Consider the following 13,057-nt stretch of genomic DNA (forward strand, 5'->3'; position numbering starts at 1 on the left):
TTAGTGTTCGTTAATGTGTTAGCGTGTGTTAATGTGTTAGTGTGTTAGTTTGTGTGAGCGTGTTCGTGTGTATTAGCGTGTTAGTGTATTAGTTTGTGTTGGAGTGTTAGTGTACTAGTTTGTGTTGGTGTGTTAGTGTGTTAGTTTGTGTTGGTGTGTTAGTGTGTTAGTTTGTGTTTGTGTGTTAGGTTGTGTTAATATGTTAGTGTGTGATAGGCTGTGTTAATGTGCTAGTGTGTGTTAGTTTGTGTTCTTGTGTTAGTTTGTGTTAGTCTGTTAGTGTGTGTTAGTTTGTTAGTTTGTGTTACTTTGTTAGTGTTCGTTAATATGTGAGTGTGTCAACGTGTTAGTATGTGTTAATGTGTTAACGTGTGTTAGTTTGTTAGTTTGTGTTAACGTGTTAGAGTGTGTGCGTGTGTTAGTGTGTTTCTTTGTGTTAATGTGTTAGAGTGTGTTAGTGTGTTTGTTTGTGTTAATGTGTTTGTATGTGTTAATGTGTTAGTGTGTGTTAATGTGTTAGTTTGTTTGTTTGTGTTAATGTGTTTGTATGTGTTAACGTGTTAGTGTGTGTTAATGTGTTAGTTTGTTTGTTTGTGTTAATGTGTTTGTATGTGTTAATGTTTTAGTTTGTGTTAACGTGTTAGAGAGTGTTTGTGTGTCTGTGTGTTTGTTTGTGTTCATGTTTTTGCATGTGTTAATGTGTTAGTGTGCGTTAATATGTTAGTTTGTGTTTGTGTGTTAGTGTGTTATTGTGTGTTAGTGTGTTAGGTTGTGTTAATATGTTAGTGTGTGTTAGGCTGTGTTAATGTGTTAGTGTGTGTTAGTTTGTGTTCTTGTGTTAGTTTGTGTTAGTCTGTTAGTGTGTGTTAGTTTGTTAATTTGTGTTACTTTGTTAGTGTTCGTTAATATGTGAGTGTGTCAACGTGTTAGTATGTGTTAATGTATTAACGTGTGTTAGTTTGTTAGTTTGTGTTAACGTGTTAGAGTGTGTTAGTGTGTTAGTGTGTTTCTTTGTGTTAATGTGTTAGAGTGTGTTAGTGTGTCAGTGTGTTTGTTTGTGTTAATGTGTTTGTATGTGTTAATGTGTTAGTGTGTGTTAATGTGTTAGTTTGTTTGTTTGTGTTAATGTGTTTGTATGTGTTAATGTATTAGTTTGTGTTAACGTGTTAGAGTGTGTTAGTGTGTCAGTGTGTTTGTTTGTGTTAATGTGTTTGTATGTGTTAATGTATTAGTTTGTGTTAACGTGTTAGAGAGTGTTGATGTGTTAGTGTGTTTGTTTGTGTTTATGTTTTTGTATGTGTTAATGTGTTAGTGTGCGTTAATATGTTAGTTTGTGATAACGTGTTATTGTGTGTTAATGTGTGTTAGTTTGTTAGTTTGTGTTTGTGTGTTAGTGTGTGTTAGTGTTCGTTTGTGTTAATGTGTTAGTGTTCGTTAATGTGTTATTGTGTGTTAATGTGTGTTAGTTTGTTAGCGGGTGTTAGAGTGTTAGTTTGTGTGAACGTGTTCGTGTGTGTTCTTATGTTAGTGTGTTATTTTGTGTTGGTGTGTTAGTGTGTTAGTTTGTGTTAGTGTTAATGTGTTTGTGTTTGTTAGTGTGTTAGTTTGTGTGAACGTGTTAGTGTGTGTTAATGTGTTAGCGTGTGTTAGTGTGTTTGTTTGTGTTAACGTGTTGGTGTTTGTTCGTGTGTTAGTTTGTGTTCGTGTGTTAGTGTCTATTGGTTTGTTAGTTAGTGTTGAGGTTTTAGTGTATTAGGTTTTGTTGGTGTGTTAGTGTGTTAGTTTGTGTTGACATGTTAGTGTGTTATTGTTAGTTTGTGTTAATGTGTTAGTTTGTGTTAGTGTGTTAGTTTCTGTTGACGTGTTAGTGTGTTAGTGTGTTAGTGTGTTTCATTGTGTTAATGTGTTTGTATGTGTTAATGTGTTAATATGTGTTAGTTTGTTAGTTTGTGTTTGAGTGTTAGTGTTCGTTTGTGTTAATGTGTTAGTGTTCGTTAAAGTGTTAGTGTGTGTTAATGTGTTAGTATGTGTTAGTGTGTTAGTTTGTGTGAACGTGTTCGTGTGTGTTAGTTTGTTCGTTTGTGTTGGTGTTCGTGTGTTAGTTTGTGTTGGTGTGTTAGTGTGTTAGTTTGTGTTAGTGTGTTAGTTTGTGTTGACGTGTTAGTGTGTTTGTTTGTGTTAGTGTGTTAGTTTGTGTTGACGTGTTAGTGTGTGTTACTGTTAGTTTGTATTAACGTGTTAGTGTTTGTTCGTGTGTTCGTTTGTTTTCGTGTGTTAGTTTGTGTTAGTCTGTTAGTGTGTGTTAGTTTGTTACTTTGTGTTACCGTGTCAGTTTGTGTTAATGTGTTAGTGTTCGTTAACGTGTTAGTGTGTGTTAATGTGTTAGTGTGTGTTAGTGTGTTTGGTTTTGTCAATGTGTTAGTGCGTGTTTGTTTATGTTAATGTGTTAGAGTGTGTTAGTGTGTTTGTGTTTCTTTGTGTTAATATGTTTGCATGTGTTAACGTGTTAGTGTGTGTTAATGTGTTAATTTGTTTGTTTGTGTTAATGTGTTTGTATGTTTTAACGTGTTAGTTTGTGTTAATGTGTTAGAGTGTGTTAGTGTGTTAGTTTCTGTTGACGTGTTATTGTGTTAGTTTGTGTTAGTGTGTTAGTTTGTGTTGGTGTGTTCGTGTGTTAGTTTGTGTTGGTGTGTTAGTGTGTGTTACTGTTAGTTTGTGTTAACGTTTTAGTGTTTTTTCGTGTGTTCGTTTGTTTTCGTGTGTTAGTTTGTGTTAGTCTGTTAGTGTGTGTTAGTTTGTTACTTTGTGTTACTGTGTCAGTTTGTGTTAATGTGTTCGTGTGTTAGTTTGTGTTGGTGTGTTAGTGTTCGTTAATACGTGATTGTGTTAACGTGTTAGTGTGTGTTAATGTGTTAACATGTGTTATTTTGTGTTCGTGTGTTAGTTTGTGTTAATGTGTTGGTGTGTGTTAGTGTGTTAGTTTATGTTAACGTGTTCGTGTTCGTTAATGTTAGTGTTTTAACATGTTAGTGTGTTAACGTGTTTGTTTGTTAGTTTGTGTTAATGTATTAGTGTGTGTAATGTGTTAACATGTGTTAATGTATTAGTGTGTGTAATGTGTTAACGTGTGTTAATGTGTTGGTGTGTTAGTGTGTTAGTTTGTGTTAATGTATTAGTGTGTGTTAGTGTGTTAGTTTGTGTTGATGTGTTAGTGTGTTTGTTTGTGTTAACGTGTTTGTGTGTGTTAATGTGTTACTTTGTTTGTTTGTGTTAATGTGTTTGTATGTTTTAAAGTGTTAGTTTGTGTTAATGTGCTAGATTGGTTTAGTGTGGTTGTTTCTGTTAGCGTGTTAGAGTGTGTTAGTGTGTTTCTTTGTGTTAAAGTGTTTGTATGTGTTATTGTGTTAGTTTATGTTAATGTGTTAATGTGTGTTAGTTTGTTCGTTTGTGTTCGTGTGTTCGTGTTCGTTAACGTGTTAGTGTGTGTTAACCTGTTACTGTGTTAGTTTGTGTATGAGTGTTAGTGTACTAGTTTGTGTTGGTGTGTTAGTGTGTTAGTTTGTGTTGGTGTGTTAGTGTGTTAGTTTGTGTTAGTGTGTTAGTTTGTGTTGACGTGTTAGTGTGTGTAATGTGTTAACGTGTGTTAATGTGTTAGTGTGTGTTATTGTGTTAGTTTTTGTTAGTCTGTTAGTATGTGTTAGTTTGTTAGTTTGCGTTACTTTGTTAGTGTTCGTTAATACGTGAGTGTCAACGTGTTAGTTTCTGTTAACGTGTTAGAGTGTGTAATGTGTTAACGTGTGTTAATGTGTTAGTGTGTGTTATTGTGTTAGTTTTTGTTAGTCTGTTAGTATGTGTTAGTTTGTTAGTTTGCGTTACTTTGTTAGTGTTCGTTAATACGTGAGTGTCAACGTGTTAGTTTCTGTTAACGTGTTAGAGTGTGTTAGTGTGTTAGTGTGTTTCTTTGTGTTAATTTGTTTGTATGTGTTAACGTGTTAGTTTATGTTAACGTGTTAATGTGTGTTAGTTTGTTAGTTTGTGTTTGTGTGCTAGTGTGTGTTAGTGTTCGTTTGTGTTAATGTGTTTGTGTTCGTTAAGGTGTTAGTGTGTGTTAATGTGCAAGTGTGTTAGTTTGTGTGAACGTTTTCGTGTGTATTAGCGTGTTTGTATGTTAGTTTGTGTTGGAGTGTTCGTGTGTTAGTTTGTGTTAGTGTGTTAGTTTGTGTTAGTGTGTTAGTTTGTGTTAGTGTGTTAGTTTGTGTTAGTGTTTTAGTTTGTGTTAGTGTGTTAGTTTGTGTTAGTGTTTTAGTTTGTGTTGGTGTGTTAGTGTGTTAGTTTGTGTTAATGTGTTAGTGTGTTAGTTTGTGTTAGTGTTAGTTTGTGTTGACTTGTTAGTTTGTGTTAACGTGTTAATTTGTTAATGTGTTAGGGTGTGTTAGTTTGTTAATTCGTGTAAGTGTGTTCTTGTGTTTGTGTGTTAGCGTGTGTTCATGTTTTATTGTGTAGCATCTGGTTTGTGTGCTGCTAACTAAAGAGAATTATAACCCCGCTGTGATTGGCTGCTCATGGACTGGGATTCACACACACACACATACACACACAAGGAGCAGCATGGACTTCAAGGTGTTTGCTGTCTATAAATAGGTTGTATTACTAAGCTCTACCAGTTGGGGGAGGCAGAGGCTGGACTGACAGGCATTGAGCAGCTCCCTCCCTCCTCTTCCTCTCCTTTCTCTCCCACAACAACACGGTCAGCGACAGAGCAGTGCAGAGAGGACAAAGGAGCCGAGGACTCCGGATTAACCCTTTCACCGCGGCTCTCCGTGGATCCCTCGTCCTCCCTCCGCTCCGCAGCAGCACGCCGTCCGGCTCTGAGAGGGCAGTCGTGGAGGGCCGAGCCCGGATGGATGGAGGCAGAAGGGAGGAGAGTGGTCCCTCTTCCCCCGGAGACGGTGCCGTTCCCTCCCCTCCCTCCGCTGCCCGACAAGCCTCTCTGCTCCTGCTGCCTTCTGTATTAGTGCCTCCTCCCTTCTCCTCCTCCTCTTCCTCCTCCTCCTTGCAGTGCAGCCTTTTGTTTCTCTGACACACATCCAGTCCTGCTTTTCTCTGCTCTGCCTTCCCATCAGCCCCTTGGACGGGCTTGAACAGGACGGTTCCTTGTCCCCTTGTCCCCTCGGCCCCTCGTCCCCTAGTCCCCTCGGCCCCTCGTCCTCTCTGCCCCTCGTCCCCTCGGCCCCTCGTCCCCTAGTCCCCTCGGCCCCTTGCCCTCTCTGCCCCTCGTCACCTCGTCCTCTCGGCCCCTCGTCCCCTCCTTCCCTCGTCCCCTCGGCCCCTCGTCCCCTCCTGCCCTCGTCCTCTCGGCCCCTCGTCACCTCGTCCTCTCGGCCCCTCGTCCCCTCCTGCCCTCGTCCTCTTGGCCCCTCGTCACCTCGTCCTCTTGGCCCCTCGTCCCCTCCGGCCCTCGTCCCCTTGTGCCTTCGTGCCCTCGTCCCTTCTCCTCTCGGCCCCTCGTCCCCTCCTGCCCTTGTCCCCTCGTCCCCTCGGGCCTTCGTGCCCTTGTCCCCTCGACCCCTCGACCCCTCGTCCTCTCGACCCCTCGTCCTCTCGACCCCTCGTCTTCTCGGCCCCTCGTCCCCTCGTCCCCTCTTCCCTCACGCTGCTGCTGAAGCTGACACCATCAGACGAAGGCACCAGGCTAACATCTATCTGCTGGAGGTGTGTGAGGGAGCAGCAGGTTGGATGTATTTAGATTAGGTGTGACCTGAGGAGGAGGAGGAGGAGTCCAGCAGGAGGACAGCAGGAGTACAGGAGGAGTACAGGAGGACGGAGGGCTGTGTTGGAGGTGACTCTCCCCTCACATTCATGTCAGCAGTCACATGATGTTGAGGGGGCGTGGCCGGCCGTGGATGGGAGGACTTCCTGTCACAGCATGGAGGTGGTCTGCCCTCCACCAGTTGTTTCACCTTTGACCCTGCAGGATGGAATTCACGTGAAGAAGCGTTGTGCTCCGACATCCAGACGTGTGCTTGTGGAGGATCCGGCCGTGACTCCGGGTGGTCGATCTGCTGCCCAGCGCCGGACCATGAAGAAGACGAGCAGCAGCACGTTGCGGCGGGCCCGGCCCGGCTCGGACCTTCCGCCCGCCTCCTCAGCCGAAGCAACCAGGAGCCGCCGTGCTCGCAGCGACAAGGACTACAGGGGCCACAAGCACAGGAAGAGGAGCCACCACCCCCCCCAGTACCTGTGTCCGAGTCCGCCTGCTTACATCCATACAGGTACGATACCGCTGCTGGTGTCCACAGACGGGTTGGGCCGACAGGGCTCCGTCTCACGGGGAGGCTGCTGATGTGAAATGAAAGGAAGTGATTCAGTATTTACTTCCTGTCTGGGAATCATGTTGACCGTGGTCAGGTGTGACCGTGGTCAGCTGTGACGGTGGTCAGGTGTGACCGTGGTCAGGTGTGACCGTGGTCAGCTGTGACCAGGTGTGACGGTGGTCAGGTGTGACGGTGGTCAGGTGTGACGGTGGTCAGCTGTGGTCAGGTGTGACGGTGGTCAGCTGTGACGGTGGTCAGCTGTGACGGTGGTCAGCTGTGACCAGGTGTGACGGTGGTCAGGTGTGACCGTGGTCAGGTGTGACCGTGGTCAGCTGTGACGGTGGTCAGGTGTGACCGTGGTCAGGTGTGACGGTGGTCAGCTGTGACGGTGGTCAGCTGTGACCAGGTGTGACGGTGGTCAGGTGTGACGGTGGTCAGGTGTGACCGTGGTCAGCTGTGGTCAGGTGTGACGGTGGTCAGCTGTGACGGTGGTCAGCTGTGACGGTGGTCAGCTGTGACCAGGTGTGACGGTGGTCAGGTGTGACCGTGGTCAGGTGTGACCGTGGTCAGCTGTGACGGTGGTCAGGTGTGACCGTGGTCAGGTGTGACGGTGGTCAGCTGTGACGGTGGTCAGCTGTGACCAGGTGTGACGGTGGTCAGGTGTGACGGTGGTCAGGTGTGACGGTGGTCAGCTGTGGTCAGGTGTGACGGTGGTCAGCTGTGACGGTGGTCAGCTGTGACGGTGGTCAGCTGTGACCAGGTGTGACGGTGGTCAGGTGTGACGGTGGTCAGGTGTGATGGTCAGCTGTGACGGTGGTCAGGTGTGACCGTGGTCAGCTGTGACGGTGGTCAGCTGTGACGGTGGTCAGCTGTGGTCAGGTGTGACGGTGGTCAGGTGTGACCATGGTCAGGTGTGACGGTGGTCAGCTGTGGTCAGGTGTGACCGTGGTCAGGTGTGACGGTGGTCAGCTGTGGTCAGGTGTGACCGTGGTCAGGTGTGACAGTGGTCAGCTGTGGTCAGGTGTGACCGTGGTCAGGTGTGACGGTGGTCAGCTGTGGTCAGGTGTGACCGTGGTCAGGTGTGACGGTGGTCAGTTGTGACCGTGGTCAGCTGTGACGGTGGTCAGCTGTGACCGTGGTCAGCTGTGACGGTGGTCAGCTGTGACCGTGATCAGGTGTGACGGTGGTCAGCTGTGGTCAGGTGTGACGGTGGTCAGGTGTGACCGTGGTCAGGTGTGACCGTGGTCAGCTGTGGTCAGCTGTGACGGTGGTCAGCTGTGGTCAGCTGTGACGGTGGTCAGGTGTGACCGTGGTCAGGTGTGACGGTGGTCAGCTGTGACGGTGGTCAGGTGTGACGGTGGTCAGCTGTGACGGTGGTCAGCTGTGACCGGGTGTGACGGTGGTCAGCTGTGACGGTGGTCAGCTGTGATGGTGGTCAGCTGTGATGGTGGTCAGGTGTGACCGTGGTCAGCTGTGACGGTGGTCAGCTGTGGTCAGGTGTGACCGTGGTCAGCTGTGACGGTGGTCAGGTGTGACCGTGGTCAGGTGTGACGGTGGTCAGCTGTGACGGTGGTCAGCTGTGACCAGGTGTGACGGTGGTCAGCTGTGACGGTGGTCAGCTGTGATGGTGGTCAGCTGTGACGGTGGTCAGCTGTGACGGTGGTCAGCTGTGGTCAGGTGTGACCGTGGTCAGGTGTGACCGTGGTCAGGTGTGACGGTGGTTGCTGTGGTCAGGTGTGACCGTGGTCAGGTGTGACGGTGGTCAGCTGTGGTCAGGTGTGACCGTGGTCAGGTGTGACGGTGGTCAGCTGTGGTCAGGTGTGACCGTGGTCAGGTGTGATGGTGGTCAGCTGTGACCGTGGTCAGGTGTGACGGTGGTCAGCTGTGGTCAGGTGTGACCGTGGTCAGGTGTGATGGTGGTCAGCTGTGACCGTGGTCAGGTGTGACGGTGGTCAGCTGTGGTCAGGTGTGACGGTGGTCAGGTGTGATGGTGGTCAGGTGTGACGGTGGTCAGCTGTGACCAGGTGTGAACAGTTGTTTTAGCCTCTACCTGACCTGACGACAGGAAGAGGACAATCTGATCAGAGTTGGTACTCACTGACATCACTCATGTCATGTTCCTGGTTCTCCCTCTGATTGGCTGATTGTTTGGAGGGCGGGGTTTATCTGCTGACTGCTCTCAGTGTGTTTTTGTTGTTCTGTTGGCCTGCCTGTTGAAAGGGAGCTGCGTACTCTCCCAGCCTCCTCGGGTGTCATGGTAACCCCTCAGCAGCGTGTCTGGGCCGGGAGGCGTTCAGGAACCGCTCGGCCATATGCGCGTCACATTGTCAACACGTCGACTATCCGATTGCGTCCCACATGGACCCCCAGTGTTCAGGTGTGAGTCTGCTCCGCTCATGTTCGTGCCACTTTTAAAGGGCCAGTGCAACATTGTGGTGACTGTGTTTTGTGTGTCTGAGGGGGAGGAGTCTGTGTGAGAGGGGGAGGGGTGTGGACGCTGTGTGACGCTGCTGTTGATTAATGTCCCTTTGGCTGCAACTTCAGAAGTGTGTGTTCAGACTCACAATCATCTTCCACTGCTGTCATTAAACACATCAGTCTTCAGAGTGTCTGCAGGGAAACAACTGAAAGTCCAGGTCCAAACCGCATCCTTTCCTTTTTTTACTTCAACTGTCGTGTTACAGGTTGTCATGTGACAAGAGGGTGAAAGGTCAAGGTGCGTTTTTGTCCCATTTGTGTACAAAGTACAGGTAACAGTACAGGTAGCACAGAGACAGACAGGGGACACCCTCAGGGGAACGTCCACAGCTCTGTCGTCTATAAATTCATCAGTCTGGAGTTTCAGGATCTTCTGAGTTTTCAACAACTCAACAACATTTCACAACAAGTGTGCTCCTCACTGGTCCGTTGTTGTTGTTGTGGTGCTGCTCAGGTGTTCCCAGTACAGGTAGAACAGGTGACCTCACCACACCACATGTTCCCTGCACATATAACAGGAGTCACTCTGGAGATTTATACCAGAACACATCGTTTCAAACTGGAATAAATGTTTCACTGAGCTGAGCTCCAGATGTCAGTCAGTCCTCCAGTGATTACTGAGATCTTAAATGTTTGATTTTGTGGTGGATTTTCTCTAAAATGTCGTTGTAATTTGTGGAGTTTTAAGTGAGGTTTTTGCAGGAATTAGAAAAAGTTGCAAGTTCAGAAAGTTTTTTTAAATCACTACCTGATAAAGTAATAAATCTATAATCACTTCCTCTGATAATAACCCTGCTGCACATCACAGAAATATTTGAGTTCTAATCTTTATGTATTGATTTAACTTGGAGAACCGTGGAGATAAAAGCTCCTAAAAGGTCCTAAAAGCTGCGTATGTTTCCAGAACAGACCGTCTGTGACTGGAATATAGAAACAAGGACGACATCAGCTGTCAAAATAAGAGCTTTAGATGCTGTTTAATTCATGTTCATTCAACACATAGACCTGCTGGATGAAACCAACAAAGAGACGTCTCTGACAACTGGACGTGTGGACAAAACTCATTTAACATCCAGTAATATGGAATCACTTCCTCTGATCACAAACATTTAATCATCATTTTAATGTGAAGAACACATTTCCCACAAACCCCGTCACTTCCTGTTTCTCCTCTTGTTCCGGTTCCTCTGGTGTTTTATTTGGTGATGACAACAGAAAGAGACTTTCTGACTGTAAATGAGGAGTTATTTTTATTAATAAAAAGAGTTTTGTCTGAAAAGATTTACTTGATGTTTGATCTTTAAACTCTTCCTCTTTACCTCCCTCTGAAGCTCAGAGCTGTATGCTGGGATTATGAACTCATTAACCCTTGCTGAGTGTCAGTTGCTGTCAGCCTGACCCATTACACACACACTACTATACTACACACACTACCACACTACACACACACACTACTATACTACACACACTACCACACACCACACACACACTACTATACTACACACACTACCACACTACACACACACTACCACACTACACTATACCACACACACACTACTATACTACACACACTACCACACTACACACACACTACCACACACCACACACACACTACTATACTACACACACTACCACACACCACACACACACTACTATACCACACACACTACCACACTACACTATACCACACACACACTACTATACTACACACACTACCTCACTACACTATACCACACACACACTACTATACTACACACACTACCACACTACACTATACCACACACACACTACTATACTACACACACTACCTCACTACACTATACCACACACACACTACTATACTACACACACTACCACACACCACACACACACTACTATACTACACACACTACCTCACTACACTATACCACACACACACTACTATACTACACACACTACCACACTACACTATACCACACACACACTACTATACTACACACACTACCACACTACACTATACCACACACACACTACTATACTACACACACTACCACACACCACACACACACTACTATACTACACACACTACCTCACTACACTATACCACACACACACTACTATACTACACACACTACCTCACTACACTATACCACACACACACTACTATACTACACACACTACCACACTACACTATACCACACACACACTACTATACTACACACACTACCACACTACACTATACCACACACACACTACTATACTACACACACTACCTCACTACACTATACCACACACACACTACTATACTACACACACTACCACACTACACTATACCACACACACACTACTATACTACACACACTACCTCACTACACTATACCACACACACACTACTATACTACACTCACTACCTCACTACACTATACCACACACACACTACTATACTACACACACTACCACACTACACTATACCACACACACACTACTATACTACACACACTACCACACTACACTATACCACACACACACTACTATACTACACACACTACCACACTACACTATACCACACACACACTACTATACTACACACACTACCTCACTACACTATACCACACACACACTACTATACTACACACACTACCACACTACACTATACCACACACACACTACTATACTACACACACTACCACACTACACTATACCACACACACACTACTATACTACACACACTACCACACTACACTATACCACACACACACTACTATACTACACACACTACCTCACTACACTATACCACACACACACTACTATACTACACACACTACCACACTACACTATACCACACACACACTACTATACTACACACACTACCACACTACACCACACACACACTACACACACTACCACACTACACTACACACACACACTACTATACTACACACGCTACCACACTACACCACACACACACACACACACTACACACACTACCACACTACACTACACACACACACACACACACACACACACACTACACTACACACCACACACACACTACACACACACACTACACACGCTACACACACTACCACACTACACTACACACACACACACACACACACACTACACTACACACCACACACTACACACACTATACACTATACACATTACACACCACACACACTACAAACACTACACACAATACACAAACACTACACACACTACACCACACACAGACTACACACACACACACACATACTACACACACACACGACACACACTGCACATACACTACACACACTACACTACACACACTACACACACACAACACACCACACCACACACACACACACATTAAACACACGCAACACACACACTACGCACATGCTACTCACACTACACACGCACACTACACACACTACACACACTACACACCACACCACGCACCACACCCACACACTACACACACACTACACACACTACACAACCACACTACAAACTACACACACACATACTAAACCACACTACACACACCACACACACATTACACGCACTACAAACACACTACACACACACACTACACACACACACACACACTACCACACTACACACACTACACACACTACAAACACACACACACACACTACACCACACTACACACACACACACACTACACACACTACACACACACTACACACTACAATACACACACACCACACCACACACTACACACACCACACACCACACCCACACACTACACACACACACACTACACACACTACACCACACCACACACACAGAATACACACACACTACACGCACACTACACACACTACACCACACCACACACACGCTACACCACACACACTACACCACACACACACAACACATACACTACACACACTACACACACTACACAAACACTACACACACTACACACATACTCCACACACACTACACACACTACACACACACACTACACGCACACTACACCACACCACACACACACATACTCTACACACACTACACACACACACTACACCACACTACACACCCTACACCACATACACACGACACCACACTACACACACCACATACAACACACACTACACACACACTACACCACACACACACACACACTACACACACTACACACACACTACACCACACCACACCACACCACAAACACACTCTACACAAACCACACACACAGACTACACACACACACACACTCTACACACACTACACACACACACACACACACACTACACACACACAACCACACTACA

At 45.9% G+C, this 13,057-nt stretch overlaps 1 protein-coding gene across 1 annotated transcript in view; it reads left to right on the forward strand.

Moving 5' to 3' along the window:
• The first annotated feature begins 457 nt into the window (after positions 1–457).
• Positions 458–13,057, forward strand: part of LOC138194823 (storkhead-box protein 2-like) — a 94,308-nt gene continuing 81,708 nt past the window's right edge. Inside the window, 1 exon segment of the mRNA XM_069143827.1 lies at positions 458–6,272. Within this exon segment, the coding sequence (XP_068999928.1) occupies positions 5,927–6,272 (346 nt within the window). The 5' untranslated portion in view covers positions 458–5,926.

The sequence above is a fragment of the Embiotoca jacksoni genome, unplaced genomic scaffold, assembly GCF_022577435.1.
Source record: "Embiotoca jacksoni isolate LCO1_2020_lvr unplaced genomic scaffold, fEmbJac1.0.p SCAF_115, whole genome shotgun sequence".
Taxonomy (NCBI): Eukaryota; Metazoa; Chordata; class Actinopteri; family Embiotocidae; genus Embiotoca; species Embiotoca jacksoni.